Source organism: Ranitomeya variabilis, chromosome 2 (assembly GCF_051348905.1).
Source record: "Ranitomeya variabilis isolate aRanVar5 chromosome 2, aRanVar5.hap1, whole genome shotgun sequence".
Lineage (NCBI taxonomy): Eukaryota > Metazoa > Chordata > Amphibia > Anura > Dendrobatidae > Ranitomeya > Ranitomeya variabilis.
This window is the reverse complement of record NC_135233.1, coordinates 377,248,246-377,269,528: the sequence shown is the minus strand read 5'-3', so window position 1 is coordinate 377,269,528 and position 21,283 is coordinate 377,248,246. Positions and strand designations below refer to the sequence as shown.

The 21,283-nt window shown below is 45.7% G+C and overlaps 1 protein-coding gene across 2 annotated transcripts in view; it reads left to right on the top strand.

Annotated features, from left to right (window-relative positions):
• Positions 1-21,283, top strand: part of LOC143806106 (complement factor B-like) — an 80,006-nt gene that overhangs the window by 27,986 nt on the left and 30,737 nt on the right. For both annotated transcript variants that reach the window (XR_013221394.1, XM_077286063.1), the window contains exons 8-11: positions 3,412-3,543; positions 6,283-6,378; positions 16,622-16,759; positions 18,785-18,906. Coding sequence is in view for 1 of the 2 variants with exons in the window: in XM_077286063.1 (XP_077142178.1) it covers positions 3,412-3,543; positions 6,283-6,378; positions 16,622-16,759; positions 18,785-18,906 (488 nt within the window). In the remaining variant the exon portion in view is untranslated. The remainder of the gene's footprint in view (positions 1-3,411; positions 3,544-6,282; positions 6,379-16,621; positions 16,760-18,784; positions 18,907-21,283) is intronic.

The window sequence follows — 21,283 nt, the reverse complement described above, 5'->3', positions numbered from 1 at the left end:
TTAAAAACTGTATTACTAAGAATCCTGCGTTATTCAGATACACATTTACTTTTTTCTTATTTAGTTACAGCAAGGTTTATGCTTATTTTGCTTCTTGTAGTTTTTTTTGCGATTTTTTATACGATAGTGTAACTTCAGTCTAAAGGCGTGTGGCATTTGAAAAAACTGACCGTCACATCCAAACATAGATCAAGTGTGAACAGGTGCTGAACCTCAGAGTCACCAACTCCTATACAGTCAAGCAAAAAAGGCAGCACACTGCAGCGCTAACACATGCAAACATGAAACACAGAAATTTAACTGCATTACTGCACTAAAAATATGAAAAATGAGAGCGTTTAGCGCATAAAAAAGGCCAATTTTATGTGTACCTGATAGCCACTTTACGGCATCTCTCTTATATCAGGTCCTACGCTTTCCTTCCTCGCTGAGAATAAACGTCTTCATGTGAATGGGTACCTATGAAAACCTCTCATGAGACTAACATTCACTTTCTCTATGGAGGGGTACTAGACCTGCTACAATTAAGACATCTGTGACTAGGAGGCGGAGTGCTCGGTCAGAAGCTTAGACAATACATTTGAAAAAACTGACCGTCACATCCAAACATAGATCAAGTGTGAACAGGTGCTGAACCTCAGAGTCACCAACTCCTATACAGTCAAGCAAAAAAGGCAGCACACTGCAGCGCTAACACATGCAAACATGAAACACAGAAATTTAACTGCATTACTGCACTAAAAATATGAAAAATGAGAGCGTTTAGCGCATAAAAAAGGCCAATTTTATGTGTACCTGATAGCCACTTTACGGCATCTCTCTTATATCAGGTCCTACGCTTTCCTTCCTCGCTGAGAATAAACGTCTCCATGTGAATGGGTACCTATGAAAACCTCTCATGAGACTAACATTCTCTTTCTCTATGGAGGGGTTTTTCATTTCATTTTTCATTTTTCAAATGTATTGTCTAACCTTCTGACCGAGCACTCCGCCTCCTAGTCACAGATGTCTTAATTGTAGCAGGTCTAGTACCCCTCCATAGAGAAAGAGAATGTTAGTCTCATGAGAGGTATTCTCAGCGAGGAAGGAAAGCGTAGGAACTGATATAAGAGAGATGCCGTAAAGTGGCTATCAGGAACACATAAAATTGGCCTTTTTTATGCGCTAAACGCTCTCATTTTTCATATTTTTAGTGCAGTAATGCAGTTAAATTTCTGTGTTTCATGTTTGCATGTGTTAGCCCTTAAAGGCGTGTGGCGACGGGATGATAGAGAGTCTTTCGTTCTGGAGGACTTGTCCTGTCCTGCTTACACAGACGATCCATTCATCTGAATGGACACAACGTAATACTTATGTTGCCCTGTGGTGGCATTGCAGGAAAACTAACCACTTCTTGCCACAAATAACAAGTGATAACTGAAGATCCCAGCATTGTCTAAGACAGTGATTTTCAACCAGTGTTCCGCGGCACACTAGTGTGCCACGACACATGGTCGGGTGTGCCGCGGGGAAAGTTCCCCAAACTATGGTGCCCCCTTTGTTTTGTTCCCCGGCAATGCGCAGCGATGCGCAGCGATGCGCAGTCACGGAATAACACATGCGCGAGCTTTGAACGCTCGCGCGACTTAGGCTAGGTTCACATTGCGTTAGGGCAATCCGTTTAGCGCTAGCGCTTGCGGATTGCGCTAACGCAATGTTTTTGTAGGGGCCGCGTTTAGGGGTCGCGCTAACGTCCCCGCTCTCGCAGATCCCCGATCTGCGAGAGCGGGGAACGGACCTCGGGCGCGCCGCGGACGCTGCAAGCAGCGTCCGCGGCGCGCTACAAAAGAACGGCACATCGCTAGCGCGAGCCGAAAAAGACACGCGCTAGTGATGCGCTACAGGCAAAATTTACATTGCTGTCAATGGGTGCGCTAACGGACCCGTTGCACGGCGTTAATTGCAACATTTTCGCCGTGCAACGCTGTCCGTTAGCGATCACCCACTAACGCAATGTGAACCTAGCCTTAATGACGTCACCGAGGCCGGCGCGTCGTCCTGAGAGCGGAGAGACTCTCGCATTTGCCCGCCGCCAAGGTAATGCCCGCCAATAATGCTGTGTATAATCATTAAGTCAGCAACAGCTCATTAACCCCTTCCCGACCTTTGACGCCACGTAGGCGTCATGAAAGTCGGTGCCAATCCGACCCATGACGCCTATGTGGCGTCATGGAATGATCGCGTCCCTGCAGATCGGGTGAAAGGGTTAACTCCAATTTCACCCGATCTGCAGGGACAGGGGGAGTGGTACTTCACCCAAGGGGGGGTGGCTTCACCCCCTCGTGGCTACGATCGCTCTGATTGGCTGTTGAAAGTGAAACTGCCAATCAGAGCGATTTGTAATATTTCACCTAAAAAACTGGTGAAATATTACAATCCAGCCATGGCCGATGCTGCAATATCATCGGCCATGGCTGGAAACACTTATGTACCCCCCCACCACCACCGATCTCCTCTCCGGTCCTCCGTCCGGTGCTCCGCTCCCCTCCATCGTCCTGTCCACTCCCCCGTCCTCCTGCCCGCTCCCCCCGTGCTCCGATGCCACCCCCCGTCCTCCGATCTACCCCCCATGCTCAGATCCCCCCCCTCATACTTACCGGGCCTCCCGGTGTCCGTCCGTCTTCTCCATGGGTGCCGCCATCTTCCAAAATGGCGGGCGCATGCGCAGTGCGCCCGCCGAATCTGCCGGCTGGCAGATTCGTTCCAGGTATATTTTGATTACTGAGATATAACCTATCACAGTGATCAAAATAAAAAAAATAGGTAGGGACAATAATAAAAAAAAAGAAAATATTTTTTTTTCCACTAGGGTTAGGGTTAGAACTAGGGTTAGAACTAGGGTTAGGGGTAGGGGTAGGGTTAGGGGTAGGGTTAGGGGTAGGGTTAGGGGTAGGGTTAGGGGTAGGGTTAGGGCATGTGCACAAAAAAAAACTAAAAACAGGGAGAGACTGAGAATTGTTGAGGAAGAGCTTCGTGTGTGTCTTTCCACCATTCCTGCCAGGATATCCCTTTTGTGTTTATCGAAACAGGCCCAGGTTTCACACTGAGTGAGTATAAATACATTTAGAATCTATATTATTAACTATATGTAGAATATGTACTGTTTTAGTGTCATTTTGTGCAATTTTGGTTGGTGGTGTGCCCCGGGATTTTTTAAGTATAAAAAGTGTGCCGCAGCTCAAAAAAGGTTGAAAATCACTGGTCTAAGAGACCCTCCTAACAAGTTGATGTAGTACAAAGTGTGTTATCTTCTCTGTAATAACCCTTTAAATCACCCTTCCACTCTTGAAGCGATGAGCTTTCCATAATAAGCTTGGTACAAAGCTAACATGTATAAATCTGTTTTTTTTTTGTTTTGTTTTTTCAAAAAAGCACATGCAGATAAACTGGGAACGAATACTCGGGCTGCCCTGAATGAAACTCACAACATGTTGTCACTGGAAAATACGAGAGATCCCAAAAAGTTCCTGGAAACAAGAAATGTAATACTGCTGATGACAGATGGCAAGTATTAGGTCACAGATAGTCCTTCAGATCTCTAGTGAAAGTATTAGTCAGTGCTTAATCCTGGTCTACTTCAGCTTCTAGTCAGTGATCCCTCTTCCTCCTAAAATTTTTAGCCAAAGGATCATAGGGCGGGCTAGGCTGTGACCGTATAATAGGTCCTAAATGTCCAGCAGAAGACAACCCCTTTCGGTAGTAGCTTTGGAGACAATCACTCACATTTTCTTATAGGTTGATTAAAAAAGTAAATACATTTTATTCCTTTTTGATTAAGTGATGTGTGCAGTAACAACTAGAAATGAATGAATCTGCCAAATTTCAAATTTGACAGAAAATTCGATTGACATCAAATTATTGGATGCAAATTGAATAATCCTTACTATGCTCACTTGTGACCCAAGAGTATAAATGTAGTAGAAGAATTTACTCTTGAGACTGACGCCATAGACCACTTGGCTATCCTGACAAACTGCGCCCTAATTGCCACAACTGTTCCTGCTTTGGTTTTAAAAAAATTATACTCACCTCTCCCCATCCCTCACCTGTTGCTCTACACAACTCTCTACCATGTCCAATTCTCTTTTAGAAGCCTATGGTCCTCTTCCATCTGGACACTGGCCTTCTGCGCTGATTTAGCCTTGCAACATTTTGAGGCCTAGTCAGTAATTAGGCCCCATGCGCAGTCATGAAGTGTGTCGCCCCGAGTAATCATCAAGGTCTAATCAGTGTTGGAGGTGTCGAAGACCATTGTGACATTGAAAGAGGACCAGAGGCACCCAGAAGAGGATCAGATGACCAGGCGGCGGCTGTGCTGGGGTACAAGTGAGTGGCTGGAAGGGCAAAATATTATATATTATTTTATTGTCCTCTTCCTGATCCTTTACAATTCAGCATAATGGCTGCAGACCATGGCCTCTTCGGACCCTAGAGCATAACAAACGTAAGGTTTAAAAAGGAAAAAAGATTATACTCGCCTCTTCCTGGCCCTCACCTGTCCTTTCACGCTGGTCCCAGCCTGGTCATCCAGTCTTCTTATAAATGCCTTTGGTCCTCTTTTGCCTTCAAATTGGCCGGCCTTTAATGCTGAGTAGCCCTTGCATCATCATGAGTAGAGCCTAGTTAATGACTAGGCCTCAATCGATATTATAGAAGAAAAATAGGGGTAACCAAAGGCAAACAGTATCTATAGAAAATCATTTGGGAAGAATAATAAACAAAATTACGTAATAACCAAAAATAATGAATAAATAACTCCCAAATGAGTTTTTTTTTTTTTTTTTTGCCCTAGTATTGGATCAAGACAGTTATCCTAAACTTAATACAAAGAGGGGGGAGGAAATAAATCCAGAAAGATAACTTTATGTCTTTTTAGTAAAATTGCTTTATTAACCGTGCAAGGTAGGAGGGCAATGGCAACAACACAACCACCCAACAGTAATTTAAAACCAAATAACACACACAGAACACCGGAAAACTGCCTGTAGACCCATAACAAAAAATTATATTAATTAGAACCATACATATTGTAAGTAATTTGGATCAAAATTTACAAAGCCTCATAGGGGGATTCAGTCCCGTATAGTAAAAGAATCCATCAGAGAAATCACTATATCTGATACTCAATGCTAACAAATTGACACATGGTCGAATACAACATAGTGCACACCCTAGATATACAATGCCTCAGCAAGTGCAGCCACATTAGCATGTGATCAGATACAAGATAATGCACAAGGAAAGAGCGGTAAAAATAGTTAATACATCACCCTAGAGTTGCGGTATTTTGGCAGGTGCAGCGTCCCGGTGTCCGCCCCAATGCGCCCCCTGACGAAGGTGTTCCGAAACGCGCGTTGGGGCGGACACCGGGACGCTGCACCTGCCAAAATACCGCAACTCTAGGGTGATGTATTAACTATTTTTACTGCTCTTTCCTTGTGCATTATCTTGTATCTGATCACATGCTAATGTAGCTGCACTTGCTGAGGCATTGTATATCTAGGGTGTGCACTATGTTGTATTCGACCATTTGTCAATTTGTTAGCATTGAGTATCAGATATAGTGATTTCTCTGATGGATTCTTTTACTATACGGGACTGAATCCCCCTATGAGGCTTTGTAAATTTTGATCCAAATTACTTACAATATGTATGGTTCTAATTAATATAATTTTTTGTTATGGGTCTACAGGCAGTTTTCCGGTGTTCTGTGTGTGTTATTTGGTTTTAAATTACTGTTGGGTGGTTGTGTTGTTGCCATTGCCCTCCTACCTTGCACGGTTAATAAAGCAATTTTACTAAAAAGACATAAAGTTATCTTTCTGGATTTATTTCCTCCCCCCTCTCAATCGATATTATGTAGTGTGTTTCCCTAAAACATCAAGAGGAGAAAATGGTCAGGAGTGAAGCTGTAATACAAAGGGGGTGAGAGTGGTGAATATAAAGTGTTTAATCCCTTCCCTAACATTTAGAATCACAATTTGTAAAATTAGAAGCTAATTTGATCATAATGCAATTTTTTTTAGTAGTGCACATTTTCTGAATAGATGAAGGATGACTCCTCAAATCATCTCATCTGTTATGTCCAAAGAACTCAGATCTGATGCTCAGCTTATCAAATTCTTCAGACTTTTGACATTTTCAGTCAGTGCTTTATCCTCACCTTATAGCCTGTTTTACGTCTCCACAAACACATTCAACATCATTGTCTCTTCTTCACGACAACCATCTTTCACCCCTTAGGAAAGCACAATATGGGAGGAGACCCTACTGTGGAGATTAAGAGGATCAGAGAAATTCTGAACATCAGGAAGGACAATAAACGGGAAGATTATCTAGGTATGTAATATATATGTACATATATATGTATATACTGTATGTACCTGTGTCTCGTTTCAGTAGACTGTGATGATAGCCATTATCAGGAATGAAGCTCCTGCGATTCATTAAGGCCCCGTCACACATAGCGAGATCGCTAGCGAGATCGCTGCTGAGTCACAAGTTTTGTGACGCAACAGCGACCTCGGTAGCGATCTCGCTATGTGTGACACGTACCAGCGACCCGGCCCCTGCTGCGAGATCGCTGGTCGTGTCGGAATGGCCTGGACCTTTTTTTGGTCGTTGAGGTCCCGCTGACATCGCTGAATCGGTGTGTGTGACACCGATCCAGCGATGTCTTCACTGGTAACCAGGGTAAACATCGGGTTACTAAGCGCAGGGCCGCGCTTAGTAACCCCCGATGTTTACCCTGGTTACCAGCGTAAATGTAAAAAAAAACAAACAGTACATACTCACCATCTGATGTCTGTCAGGTCCCTTGCCGTCTGCTTCCTGCTCTGACTGAGTGCCGCCGTACAGTGAGAGCACAGCACAGCAGTGACGTCACCGCTGCGCTCTGCTCTCACTGTACGGCGGCACTCAGTCAGAGCAGGAAGCAGACGGCAAGGGACCTGACGGGCATCAGATGGTGAGTATGTACTGTTTGTTTTTTTTTGGTAACCAGGGTAAACATCGGTGTTATGGTTCTCAATGGCAAGAGAACATAGCCCAGCATACACAAGAACAAGCTCATGGAAGGATGGAAACTAAAACTGACCATGAACTAAACCTGCCGCACAACTAACAGTAGCCGGGTAGCGTGCCTACGTTTTATCCCTAGACGCTCAGCGCCATCCGGAGGACTAACTAATCCTGGCAGAGGAAAATACAGTCCTGGCTCACCTCTAGAGAAATTTCCCCGAAAGGCAGACAGAGGCCCCCACATATATTGGCGGTGATTTTAGATGAAAATGACAAACGTAGTATGAAAATAGGTTTAGCAAAATCGAGGTCCGCTTACTAGATAGCAGGAAGACAGAAAGGGCACTTTCATGGTCAGCTGAAAACCCTATCAAAACACCATCCTGAAATTACTTTAAGACTCTAGTATTAACTCATAACATCAGAGTGGCAATTTCAGATCACAAGAGCTTTCCAGACACAGAAACGAAACTGCAGCTGTGAACTGGAACAAAATGCAAAAAACAAACAAGGACAAAAGTCCGACTTAGCTGGGAGTTGTCTAGAAGCAGGAACATGCACAGAAAGGCTTCTGATTACAATGTTGACCGGCATGGAAATGACAGAGGAGCAAGGTTAAATAGCGACTCCCACATCCTGATGGGAACAGGTGAACAGAGGGGATGATGCACACAAGTTCAATTCCACCAGTGGCCACCGGGGGAGCCCAAAATCCAATTTCACAACAGTACCCCCCCCTCAAGGAGGGGGCACCGAACCCTCACCAGAACCACCAGGGCGATCAGGATGAGCCCTATGAAAGGCACGGACCAGATCGGAGGCATGAACATCAGAGGCAGTCACCCAAGAATTATCCTCCTGACCGTATCCCTTCCATTTGACCAGATACTGGAGTTTCCGTCTGGAAACACGGGAGTCCAAGATCTTTTCCACAACGTACTCCAACTCGCCCTCAACCAACACCGGAGCAGGAGGCTCAACGGAAGGCACAACCGGTACCTCATACCTGCGCAATAATGACCGATGAAAAACATTATGAATAGAAAAAGATGCAGGGAGGTCCAAACGGAAGGACACAGGGTTAAGAATCTCCAATATCTTGTACGGGCCGATGAACCGAGGCTTAAACTTAGGAGAAGAAACCCTCATAGGGACAAAACGAGAAGACAACCACACCAAGTCCCCGACACAAAGCCGAGGACCAACCCGACGCCGGCGATTGGCAAAAAGCTGAGTCTTCTCCTGGGACAACTTCAAATTGTCCACTACCTGCCCCCAAATCTGATGCAACCTCTCCACCACAGCATCCACTCCAGGACAATCCGAAGATTCCACCTGACTGGAGGAAAATCGAGGATGAAACCCCGAATTACAGAAAAAAGGAGACACCAAGGTGGCAGAGCTGGCCCGATTATTGAGGGCAAACTCCGCTAAAGGCAAAAAAGCAACCCAATCATCCTGATCTGCAGACACAAAACACCTCAAATATGTCTCCAAGGTCTGATTCGTCCGCTCGGTCTGGCCATTAGTCTGAGGATGGAAAGCAGACGAGAAAGACAAATCTATGCCCATCCTAGCACAGAATGCCCGCCAAAATCTAGACACGAATTGGGTTCCTCTGTCAGAAACGATATTCTCCGGAATACCATGCAACCGAACCACATTTTGAAAAAACAGAGGAACCAACTCGGAAGAAGAAGGCAACTTAGGCAGGGGAACCAAATGGACCATCTTAGAGAAACGGTCACACACCACCCAGATGACAGACATCTTCTGAGAAACAGGAAGATCCGAAATAAAATCCATCGAGATGTGCGTCCAAGGCCTCTTCGGGATAGGCAAGGGCAACAACAATCCACTAGCCCGAGAACAACAAGGCTTGGCCCGAGCACAAACGTCACAAGACTGCACAAAGCCTCGTACATCTCGTGACAGGGAAGGCCACCAGAAGGACCTTGCCACCAAATCCCTGGTACCAAAGATTCCAGGATGACCTGCCAACGCAGAAGAATGAACCTCAGAAATGACTTTACTGGTCCAATCATCAGGAACAAACAGTCTACCAGGTGGGCAACGATCAGGTCTATCCGCCTGAAACTCCTGCAAGGCCCGCCGCAGGTCTGGAGAAACGGCAGACAATATCACTCCATCCTTAAGGATACCTGTAGGTTCAGAATTACCAGGGGAGTCAGGCTCAAAACTCCTAGAAAGGGCATCCGCCTTAACATTCTTAGAACCCGGTAGGTATGACACCACAAAATTAAACCGAGAGAAAAACAACGACCAGCGCGCCTGTCTAGGATTCAGGCGTCTGGCGGACTCAAGATAAATTAAATTTTTGTGGTCGGTCAATACCACCACCTGATGTCTAGCCCCCTCAAGCCAATGACGCCACTCCTCAAAAGCCCACTTCATGGCCAAAAGCTCCCGATTCCCAAAATCATAATTCCGCTCGGCGGGCGAAAATTTACGAGAAAAAAAAGCACAAGGCTTCATCACGGAGCAGTCGGAACTTCTCTGCGACAAAACCGCCCCAGCTCCGATTTCAGAAGCGTCGACCTCAACCTGAAAAGGAAGAGCAACATCAGGCTGACGCAACACAGGGGCGGAAGAAAAGCGGCGCTTAAGCTCCCGAAAGGCCTCCACAGCAGCAGGGGACCAATCAGCAACATCAGCACCCTTCTTAGTCAAATCAGTCAATGGTTTAACAACATCAGAAAAACCAGCAATAAATCGACGATAAAAGTTAGCAAAGCCCAAAAATTTCTGAAGACTCTTAAGAGAAGAGGGTTGCGTCCAATCACAAATAGCCTGAACCTTGACAGGATCCATCTCGATGGGAGAGGGGGAAAAAATGTATCCCAAGAAGGAAATCTTTTGCACCCCAAAAACGCACTTAGAACCCTTCACACACAAGGAATTAGACCGCAAAACCTGAAAAACCCTCCTGACCTGCTGGACATGAGAGTCCCAGTCATCCGAAAAAATCAGAATATCATCCAGATACACAATCATAAATTTATCCAAATAATCACGGAAAATGTCATGCATAAAGGACTGAAAGACTGAAGGGGCATTTGAAAGGCCAAAAGGCATCACCAAATACTCAAAGTGGCCCTCGGGCGTATTAAATGCGGTTTTCCACTCATCCCCCTGCTTAATTCGCACCAAATTATACGCCCCACGGAGATCTATCTTAGAGAACCACTTGGCCCCCTTTATGCGAGCAAACAAATCAGTCAGCAGTGGCAACGGATATTGATATTTAACCGTGATTTTATTCAAAAGCCGATAATCAATACACGGCCTCAAAGAGCCATCTTTCTTAGACACAAAGAAAAAACCGGCTCCTAAGGGAGATGACGAAGGACGAATATGTCCCTTTTCCAAGGACTCCTTTATATATTCTCGCATAGCAGCATGTTCAGGCACAGACAGATTAAATAAACGACCCTTAGGGTATTTACTACCCAGAATCAAATCTATGGCACAATCGCACTCCCGGTGCGGAGGTAATGAACCAAACTTAGGTTCTTCAAAAACGTCACGATAGTCAGACAAGAATTCAGGAATCTCAGAGGGAATAGATGATGAAATGGAAACCAAAGGTACGTCCCCATGCATCCCCTTACATCCCCAGCTTAACACAGACATAGCTTTCCAGTCGAGGACTGGGTTATGAGATTGCAGCCATGGCAATCCAAGCACCAACACATCATGTAGATTATACAGCACAAGAAAGCGAATAATCTCCTGATGATCCGGATTAATTCGCATAGTTACTTGTGTCCAGTATTGTGGTTTATTACTAGCCAATGGGGTGGAGTCAATCCCCTTCAGAGGTATAGGAGTTTCAAGAGGCTCTAAATCATACCCACAGCGTTTGGCAAAGGACCAATCCATAAGACTCAAAGCGGCGCCAGAATCGACATAGGCGTCCGCGGTAATAGATGATAAAGAACAAATCAGGGTCACAGATAGAATAAACTTAGACTGAAAAGTGCCAATTGAAACTGACTTATCAAGCTTCTTAGTACGCTTAGAGCATGCTGATATAACATGAGTTGAATCACCACAATAAAAGCACAACCCATTTTTTCGTCTAAAATTCTGCCGTTCGCTTCTGGACAGAATTCTATCACATTGCATATTCTCTGGCGTCTTCTCAGTAGACACCGCCAAATGGTGCACAGGTTTGCGCTCCCGCAGACGTCTATCGATCTGAATAGCCATTGTCATGGACTCATTCAGACCCGCAGGCACAGGGAACCCCACCATAACGTCCTTAATGGCATCAGAGAGACCCTCTCTGAAATTCGCCGCCAGGGCGCACTCATTCCACTGAGTAAGCACAGACCATTTACGGAATTTTTGGCAGTATATTTCAACTTCATCTTGCCCCTGAGATAGGGACATCAAGGCTTTTTCCGCCTGAAGCTCTAAATGAGGTTCCTCATAAAGCAACCCCAAGGCCAGAAAAAACGCATCCACATTGAGCAACGCAGGATCCCCTGGAGCCAATGCAAAAGCCCAATCTTGAGGGTCGCCCCGGAGCAAGGAAATCACAATCCTGACCTGCTGTGCAGGATCTCCAGCAGAGCGAGATTTCAGGGACAAAAACAACTTGCAATTATTTTTGAAATTTTGAAAGCAAGATCTATTCCCCGAGAAAAATTCAGGCAAAGGAATTCTAGGTTCAGATATAGGAACATGAACAACAAAATCTTGCAAATTTTGAACTTTCGTGGTGAGATTATTCAAACCTGCAGCTAAACTCTGAATATCCATTTTAAACAGGTGAACACAGAGCCATTCCAGGATTAGAAGGAGAGAGAGAGAGGAAGGCTGCAATATAGGCAGACTTGCAAGTGATTCAATTGAAAGCACACTCAGAACTGAAGGGAAAAAAAAAAAAAAAAAAAAATTTTCAGCAGACTTCTTTTTTCTCTCCTTTCTCTGCCAATTAATTTAACCCTTTGTGGGCCGGTCAAACTGTTATGGTTCTCAATGGCAAGAGAACATAGCCCAGCATACACAAGAACAAGCTCATGGAAGGATGGAAACTAAAACTGACCATGAACTAAACCTGCCGCACAACTAACAGTAGCCGGGTAGCGTGCCTACGTTTTATCCCTAGACGCTCAGCGCCAGCCGGAGGACTAACTAATCCTGGCAGAGGAAAATACAGTCCTGGCTCACCTCTAGAGAAATTTCCCCGAAAGGCAGACAGAGGCCCCCACATATATTGGCGGTGATTTTAGATGAAAATGACAAACGTAGTATGAAAATAGGTTTAGCAAAATCGAGGTCCGCTTACTAGATAGCAGGAAGACAGAAAGGGCACTTTCATGGTCAGCTGAAAACCCTATCAAAACACCATCCTGAAATTACTTTAAGACTCTAGTATTAACTCATAACATCAGAGTGGCAATTTCAGATCACAAGAGCTTTCCAGACACAGAAACGAAACTGCAGCTGTGAACTGGAACAAAATGCAAAAAACAAACAAGGACAAAAGTCCGACTTAGCTGGGAGTTGTCTAGAAGCAGGAACATGCACAGAAAGGCTTCTGATTACAATGTTGACCGGCATGGAAATGACAGAGGAGCAAGGTTAAATAGCGACTCCCACATCCTGATGGGAACAGGTGAACAGAGGGGATGATGCACACAAGTTCAATTCCACCAGTGGCCACCGGGGGAGCCCAAAATCCAATTTCACAACACATCGGGTTACTAAGCGCGGCCCTGCGCTTAGTAACCCGATGTTTACCCTGGTTACCCGGGTGCTGCAGGGGGACTTCGGCATCGTTGAAGACAGTTTCAACGATGCCGAAGTCGTTCCCCTGATCGTTGGTCGCTGGAGAGAGCTGTCTGTGTGACAGCTCCCCAGCGACCACACAACGACTTACCAACGATCACGGCCAGGTCATATCGCTGGTCGTGATCGTTGGTAAATCGCTATGTGTGACGGGGCCTTTAGCAATGAATCAATTAGCAACTCAAAGGGTAAAGAGTTGTCAGATACAAAAGCCCAGGGAGGAGACAAATATATTTCATTGCCACTTCTGTTTTATCTATTACATTTCACACTTTACTTGGCAGTGTCACCATCACTGTATCTTTTGTACCTGGTGATCAAGTGAATTCCAGATCATCTCTGTGTCTTTGTTGCTCTTAGACCTCTTTCACATTTCCGTTTTTTGCCATCCGTCGCAATCCGTTGTTTTGGCCAAAAAAATGGATCCTGCAAATGTGCCCGCAGGATGCGTTCTTTTGCCATAGACTTTTATTGCCGACGGATGGCCACACGTTGCATCCGTCGTGCAACGGATGAGTCGTGTTTTTGCCTACCGTCGTGACAAAAAAAGTTCAAGGGAACGTTTTTTGTCCGTCTGACCCGCCATTTCCAACCGCGCATGCGCAGCCGGAACTCCGCCCCCTGCTCCCCAAACTTCATAATGGGCAGCGGATGCGTCGGGAAACTGCATCCGCTGCCCACGTTGTGCACTATTTTGCACAACGTCCGTCGAGCCAACGGTTTGCGACGGCCCCATACCGACGGAAATGTGAAAGAGGCCTTAGGTGACAAAGACCGTAAACGCCAGGGAATAATCATATTATATCCAAATGACTTACGTCATTTGGCCACAACATCTATAGGACTTTGAACTAAAAAGGCTATGCACCAAAACAATTGGAAGCCGGCAAGATACAGTTTTGGTGGCTGTCTCTCCCTTCCATACATTTCCTCCGTGTTCATGTAAAATATGTTGATAATTTACATTATATTAATATCTATCTATATAATTGTCTAAGGGTCACTTCCGTCTGTTTGTCTGTCACGGAAATACCGCGTCGCTGATTGGCCGCGGCCGGCCGCGACCAATCAGCGACGGGCATAGTCCGGCCGCGAAGTCGCCCTTCCCTACTCCCCTCCAGTCAGTGCCCCTTCCCTACTCCCCTCCAGTCAGTGCCCCCATAGCGGTTTAGAAGTCCATTAAACGGACTACGTTACACCGCGGCATAACGCGGTGTAACATAGTCTGTTAACGCTGCTATTAATCCTGTGTGACCATCTTTTTACTATTGATGCTGCCTATGCAGCATCAATAGTAAAAAGATCTAATGTTAAAAATAATAAAAAAAATAAAAAATCATTATATTCTCACCTTCCGGCGCCTTTCCCGCTCCTCGTGACGCACCGGTCCCAAGAATGCATTGCGGCAATGACTCGAGATCACGTAGCGGTCTCGCGAGATGATGACGTAGCGGTCTCACGAGACCGCTACATCATCACGTGTTATTGCTGTGATGCACTCTTGGGACCGGAGTGTCACGAGGAGCAATCGCTAAACGCCTGGGCTGGATCCGGGGGCCGCCGGAAGGTGAGTATATAACTATTTTTTATTTTAATTCTTTTCTTAACAGATATATGGTGCCCACATTGCTATATACAGAGACGAATCTGAGGCTTTCCCAGTAACAAACGGGTGCTGTGTGCTTGCTCCTACCCTGTTCAGTATGCTATTCTCTGTAATGTTAAGTGATGCCTTTAACAACTGTGAAGATGGAATCCAGGTTAGATACAGGACTGATGGCAAGCTATTCAACCCAAAACGCCTGAAGGCGGTTACAAAAGTGCATGGGACTGTTATCCGTGAATTATTATTTGCCGATGCTAGCACGGAACAGCAGATGCAGCATGAAATGGACTGTTTTTCGCAAGCTTGCCACAGTTTTGGTCTCGAGATCAACATTAGAAAAACCGAAGTCATGTATCAACCTGTTCCAGGAAAACTATACAAGGAGCCACGTATCACGGTGAAAGAGCAAAACCTCAAAGCAGTCGATAACTTCACCTACTTAGGCAGCACACTTTCCCGAGAAGTAACCATAGACGCTGAGGTTAATAACAGAATTGCCAAAGCCAGTGCCGCCTTCGGGAGACTGTGTAAGAACGTCTGGGAGCAAAGGGGACTCCGCCTTACCACCAAGCTGAAGGTCTATTGCACGGTGGTCCTCACCACACTTCTCTATGCTAGCGAGACCTGGACAGTGTACAGCCGGCATGCTAAACAGCTTAATCATTTCCACATGAGTTGCCTCCGCAGACTCCTCCACATCAGGTGGCAAGACAATGGCCCGGAAATGGCAATTCTGGAACAAAGTGGGCTCTGCAGCGTTTACACTCTCCTGCTGAAAGTCCAAGCCAGGTGAGTTGGACACGTGGTTAGAATGCCTGACAGCCGACTACCAAAGCAACTGCTGTACGGAGAACTATGCCAAGGAAAGTGAGCAGTTGAGGGCAGAAGAAGCACTATAAAGACTGCCTAAGGTGTCTCTCAAAAACCTGGAAGTCAACACCAACGAGTGGGAAGAGCTTGCCCTGGATCGTCCAGGTTGGTGGGGCAGGATCACCTCAGGAGCACGTGCAGCAGAAGATAGGAAAATCTTTGACACAAAAAGAAAGCGCGCTGTCCGCAAGGCACAAGTAGAATTTGGTGTACTGACCACATCTGCTTCCTTATGTCAAGTATGTGGGCGAACCTTCAGGGCCCGGATTGCATTCATCAGCCACCTCCGGACCCATAACTACTAACTCTCTTCTAACCCTGAAGTCATGGTCATCTTCGACTACGAAGGACGAACATCATCATCATATACTACGTGGGCTGTGTTAGATACTACGTGGGCTGTTATATACTGCATGGGCTGTGTTATATATTGCGTGGCCTGTGTTATATACTGTGTCTCTGTGCTATATACTACGTGGGCTGTGTTATATACTATGTTTCTGTGCAATATACTACGTGGCTGGGCAATATACTACGTGGCTGTGCAATATACTACGTGGCTGTGCAATATAGTACGTGACTGTGTTATATACTACGTGGGCTGTGCTATATACTGCATGGGCTGTGTTATAGACTGCGTGGCCTGTGTTATATACCGCATGGCCTGTGTTATATATTACATGGCGTGCAATACACTACGTGGCTGTGCAATATACTACTTGGCTGTGCAATATACTACCTGGCTGTGCTATATACTACGTGGCTGTGTTATATACTACGTGGGCTGTGTTATATACTGCATGAGCTGTGTTATAGACTGTGTGGCCTGTGTTATATACTGCGTGGCCTGTGTTATATACTACGTGGCTGTGCAATATACTACGTGGCTGGGCAATATACTACGTGGCTGTGCTATATACTAAGTGGCTGTGTTATATACTACGTGGGCTGTGCAATATACTACATGACTGTGCTATATACTACGTGGCTGTGCAATATACTACGTGGGCTGTGTTATATACTACGTGGCTGTGCAATATACTACATGGCTGGGCAATATACTACATGGCTGTGTTATATACTAAGTGGGCTGTTATATACTACGTGGGCTGTGTTATACACTACGTGGGCTGTGCTATATACTACTATACATATTCTAGAATCCCCGATGCGTTAGAATCGGGACACCATCTAGTCATTTATAGTCTCATTGTTCCTCAATATTTAAAATTATCCCCGTTTAAATTATTTTTCTCTCATTTATAGATGTTTATGTCTTCGGCCTGGGTAAAAACATAAGCGAAGAGGAAATCAATGACATTGCTTCCAAGAAAGATAATGAGAAGCATGTTTTCAAGATGGAAAATATAAATGACATGAAGAAGGCTTTTGACAAAATGATAGGTCAGAACATTTACATTTTTTTCCTCCTTATTGTGTGCAATAAATTAATTGTTCATGTTGGTATGGAGCCGCAGGAAGCCTTGACAAAAGGCAGGAATAGTATTCTGCCACTGATGTATGAAGGTCAGATGTGTTTGAAGGATCTGACTACAGATCTCTGTACAGCAATAGTAGATAGGTTATTCGCTATCCTCTCCTCTCTTGCCTGACTAGCTGCACGTGGACGATCCAAGAAGGAAGATGCAATGGACATACTTTTAGGTAGTTTATTAACAGCACCTTGATAAATTATGTCAGAGAGGATGAAAGGACATGGATGAGGAATAAAGATGGAGGGTGGAGGATAGAGGTAACAGGAGAATCCTGTCTCCAGCTCTAATGCAAATGTCTTCCAAGATGGCACTGACCAGAAAGAACATGATGTGCAGAAACAAGATAGGAGGAGTTACAGGGAGAGACAGAGAGAGAGAGAGAGAGAGAACATATGAAAACATTTAATAACAATGGCCAGTAAATGGCAGCAACAGACAACTAACTTTGTATAAACATAACATCTACTGTATATGCAGCGCCCCCACTGTCGCATGGCCGAGGGGTACCCGGTACCGGGCCTCTGAGTCTCTGCTCTGGGGTTGTCACGGTGGCTAGACCCGGTCCGTGACCCTGCTGAGGGGCGTACAATAATAGATGTGGATGATGCTGATGTTATGGTGCGGTGTTGTGCCGGTCGCGGTCAATAACGAGGACACCAGGTTGCAGTCTCTTTACCTCTTTACTGAAGGCTTCTGAGTCCTCAATCCGGAATACGGTTAACAGGGCTGCGCAAGTCTGGCCAGTCCGATGGCACCTCCAGAGTTCCCTTTGCAGGTGGAAATCTGTGCCTACCTTCCTGCGCTTGTGTTGTGGTCCTTCCCTGCTGTGCTTACGGGATAGTACCCCACAACTGTTGTGTCTGTTTCTCGTGTTCCCTCACAACTCGATCTGATGTTCTCCCTCTACGTCCCCCTGATCTTACGGTTAGGACGCACCCGTATGACGGGAGGCTCGGAGCTCTTCCGGGACTCTTGCGTCGCCCCACTCCTGTTGTTACCCCCCTGTGTCTTCCTGGGTCTGGGTGAGACAGCCCGCCTGTAACTGACTGTCCTGCCGTAGGTTCGAAGTTTGGCTTGGAGCTCTATACTTCCTCGGCGTTCCGGCCACCGGTTATGCGCCTCAATAGGATGTTGCCTCGTCTTACAGCACGACTCCTACTGGTATTCTCCTTGTGCGTTGAACTCGTTTCTCACTCAGCACAATAAATCTCGCTTCCTATCCTTTCTTGGGGTACCGCCGCTATATCATGCAGGCGCGGTCCCGTAACGTTCTCTTTGGTTGCTAGGCCTCTGTCAGGATCCCACCCCTGACAGGGACCCCTCCGAATCTTCCCCTACAACACCCTCTGCCACAAGGTGTTGCCTGGTTCCAACCCAGTCAGCTTTCTGTTCTAACTTCCTGCCTAACCCCCAGTTTTACCAGCTTGTGAGGAGTGGCCTAATAAATAGAACCCTTAGCTCCCCCTGGAGGCCAGACTGTGAAATGTATTGGTGTCTGTGATACCTGGTCAGATGAACTCCTTCAGTGCCATCAGACGCACCATAGCCCCCCTTAGCGGCGGAGCCACAGTACTGCAACAACCAGGACTCTGGGGCGCTGCATATATGTAAAGAATGAATCAAGACATGCTACATTAGGCATGAAGATTTTCTGGACAGCACAAATAGGCTGCCAAAGTGGTAATGAAAACAGGTAAGTATATTCATGGCTGTTCTTTTTTTGAAGTTTAGGGGTCTTAGACCTTAAGTCCTAAAGGCCAGCAAGGAATCCACTCCTATATACAGTATATGCTTGACGTGAGGTCATTTGTGGTTCAAATCTCATACAGTAGGTAGGATGGTGGCACCACCATAAGTTTTTGCCGCCAACTGGCCCTGTTTGCACAGGTTCTGTCTTTCATCAATTCTGCTTCTTCTAACAAATTACTTTTAGATGATACAGAAGTTCTTCAGATGTGTGGACTTTCCAAAGAACGACTTAAAGATAATGAGGGCCAAGGCTCTAATGATGGCCTAGAGGAAGTGTTTCCCTGGATAGCTAAAATTACCATCACGGTAAGTCATTATCTGCTTGGTTCATTACATTATACCAGGAGTAAGAAATCCCTAGATGTACAAGAGGAGATGTAGTGTAAGAAAGTCATAGGTGAGCATAACATAAATATACATCAACTATATCATATACATCAACTATATCACATAAATCCAAGGTTACATTTGAACTGCATTTAAAATCGATAAAGAAAACCTCTATCTGGTGCCAGTAAGCTTCCAGAAAGTCATGACCATCTAGTAAAGTGGTCTTGAAATGAGATTGCTGCACATTTGAGACCCCTGAATCTGAAGGGAATAGTTACTCATAGGTAAGGTGACCAGGATCCAGACAGGACTCTTGCACATATCTGTAGCTATTCCTTTTATTTAATCACATTTTATTCTGCATGAACTCACAAAGATGTATAGTGATTAAATTATCACTAATCTAATTGCACTATTGTTAATCACTATATATCTGAGATATATGCACTTATTTGGTAGCAATTGACATATATGCTGTCCATTTGTTGAAATCTCTTAATTTTGTGGTAATTACGTATGTCCCGTCCTATATTCCTGGGGCATTGATTGTATCCATGGATGTAGTCACAATTTTATTGTAAACCATATACTGTAAATTCTTTTTTGACAACATTAATTTTTATGTGTAAGTTAGTGACAGATTTTTCAATAAATAATGTTGTTTTGTAATTTTTGGCTATTTTTTTACTCTTTTGTTTCTCCTGTTATAAAGCATTGCTTTTGAGTCGCCATTTGATGTATGTATATGGCATAGTTTATGACTGATATTCTTTTGTTTATAGTATACAGTGTATAGTGTCAGCGTACAGGTAACACACTGACTCACCAGTGATGTCTCTAGGTGAAGTCCTTCATCTTTGCTTTTCATCTTCATCCAGCACAGACTGCCGTAATTTCTTCCAGCCAGGGCTCGTCTATGCAGGAAATAACAGTTATCTAGAGCACCGCCTGCAGAGCACATTACTTAATTTTTTCCCAACTTCTACACTACACCAGATGAAGAAAAAAAAGGCGACATAGTGTTGCTCTGCACAGTAACAGGACCGCCCCCATTTAAAAAAGTATCCTTAAAAAATAAAACAAATACATCACTGCAGTAACAACATCCCTATATTAGCCCCTATGGTAATAATATCCCCCATGCTGGCCCCCATGTGTCTCATTCCTAGCTCCAGCTATATGTTCTCCCATCCTGGCCCCATATTTTCTCCTATCCTGCCCTCATGAGTATCCATTCTGCCCCCATGTGATATCCAATCCTGCCCCATCTGACCCATGATCCTGCCTCATCTGTCTCCATAATATCCATCCTGCCCCATGATCCTGCACCATGTATCTCCATCCTGCGCCATGTCTCCATCCTGCCCCATGATCCTGCACCATGTGTCTCCATCCTGCCCCATGATCCTACCCCATTTGTCTCCATCCTGCCCCATCTGTCTCCATCCTGCCCCATGATCCTGCACCATGTGTCTCCATCCTGCCCCATGATCCTACCCCATCTGCCTCCATCCTGCCCCATCTATCTCCATCCTGCCCCATGATTCTGCCCCATCTGTCTCCATCCTGCCCCATGATCCTGCACCATCTGTCTCCACCCTGCCCAATCTGTCTCATCCTGTCCCATGTCTCCATTCCGCCCCATAATCCTGCCCCATCCCTCTCTATCCTGCCCCATGTCTCCATCCTGCACCATGTCTACATCCTGCCCCATGATCCTGCACCATGTGTATCCATCCTGCCCCATGATCCTGCACCATCTGTCTCCATCCTGCCCAATCTGTCTCATCCTGTCCCATGTCTCGATCCTGCCCCATAATCCTACCCCATCTCTCTCTATCCTGCCCCATGTCTCCATCCTGCACCATGTCTACATCTTGCCCCATGATCCTGCACCATGTGTCTCCATCCTGCCCCATGATCCTGCACCATGTGTCTCCATCCTGCCCCATGATCCTGCACCATGTGTCTCCATCCTGCCCCATCTGTCTCCATTCTGCCACATCTGTCTCCGTCCTGCCCCATCTGTCTCCCTCCTGCCCCATGTTCCTGCCCCATCTGTCTCTATCCTGCACCATGAACCTGCCCCATCTGTCTCCATCCTCCCCATCTGTCTTCATCCCGCCTCACGTTCCTGCACCATCTGTCTCCATCATTCCCCATGTTCCTGCCCCATCTGTTTCCATCCTGCTCCATGTCTCCATCCTGCCCCATGTGTTTCCATCCTGCCCCATGTGTTTTCATCCTGCCCCATGTCTCCATCCTGCCTCTTGTCTACATCTTACCCCATGTCACATGGTGCAGGATCATGGGGCAGAATGGAGATAGATGGGGCAAGATGGAGACTCACGGT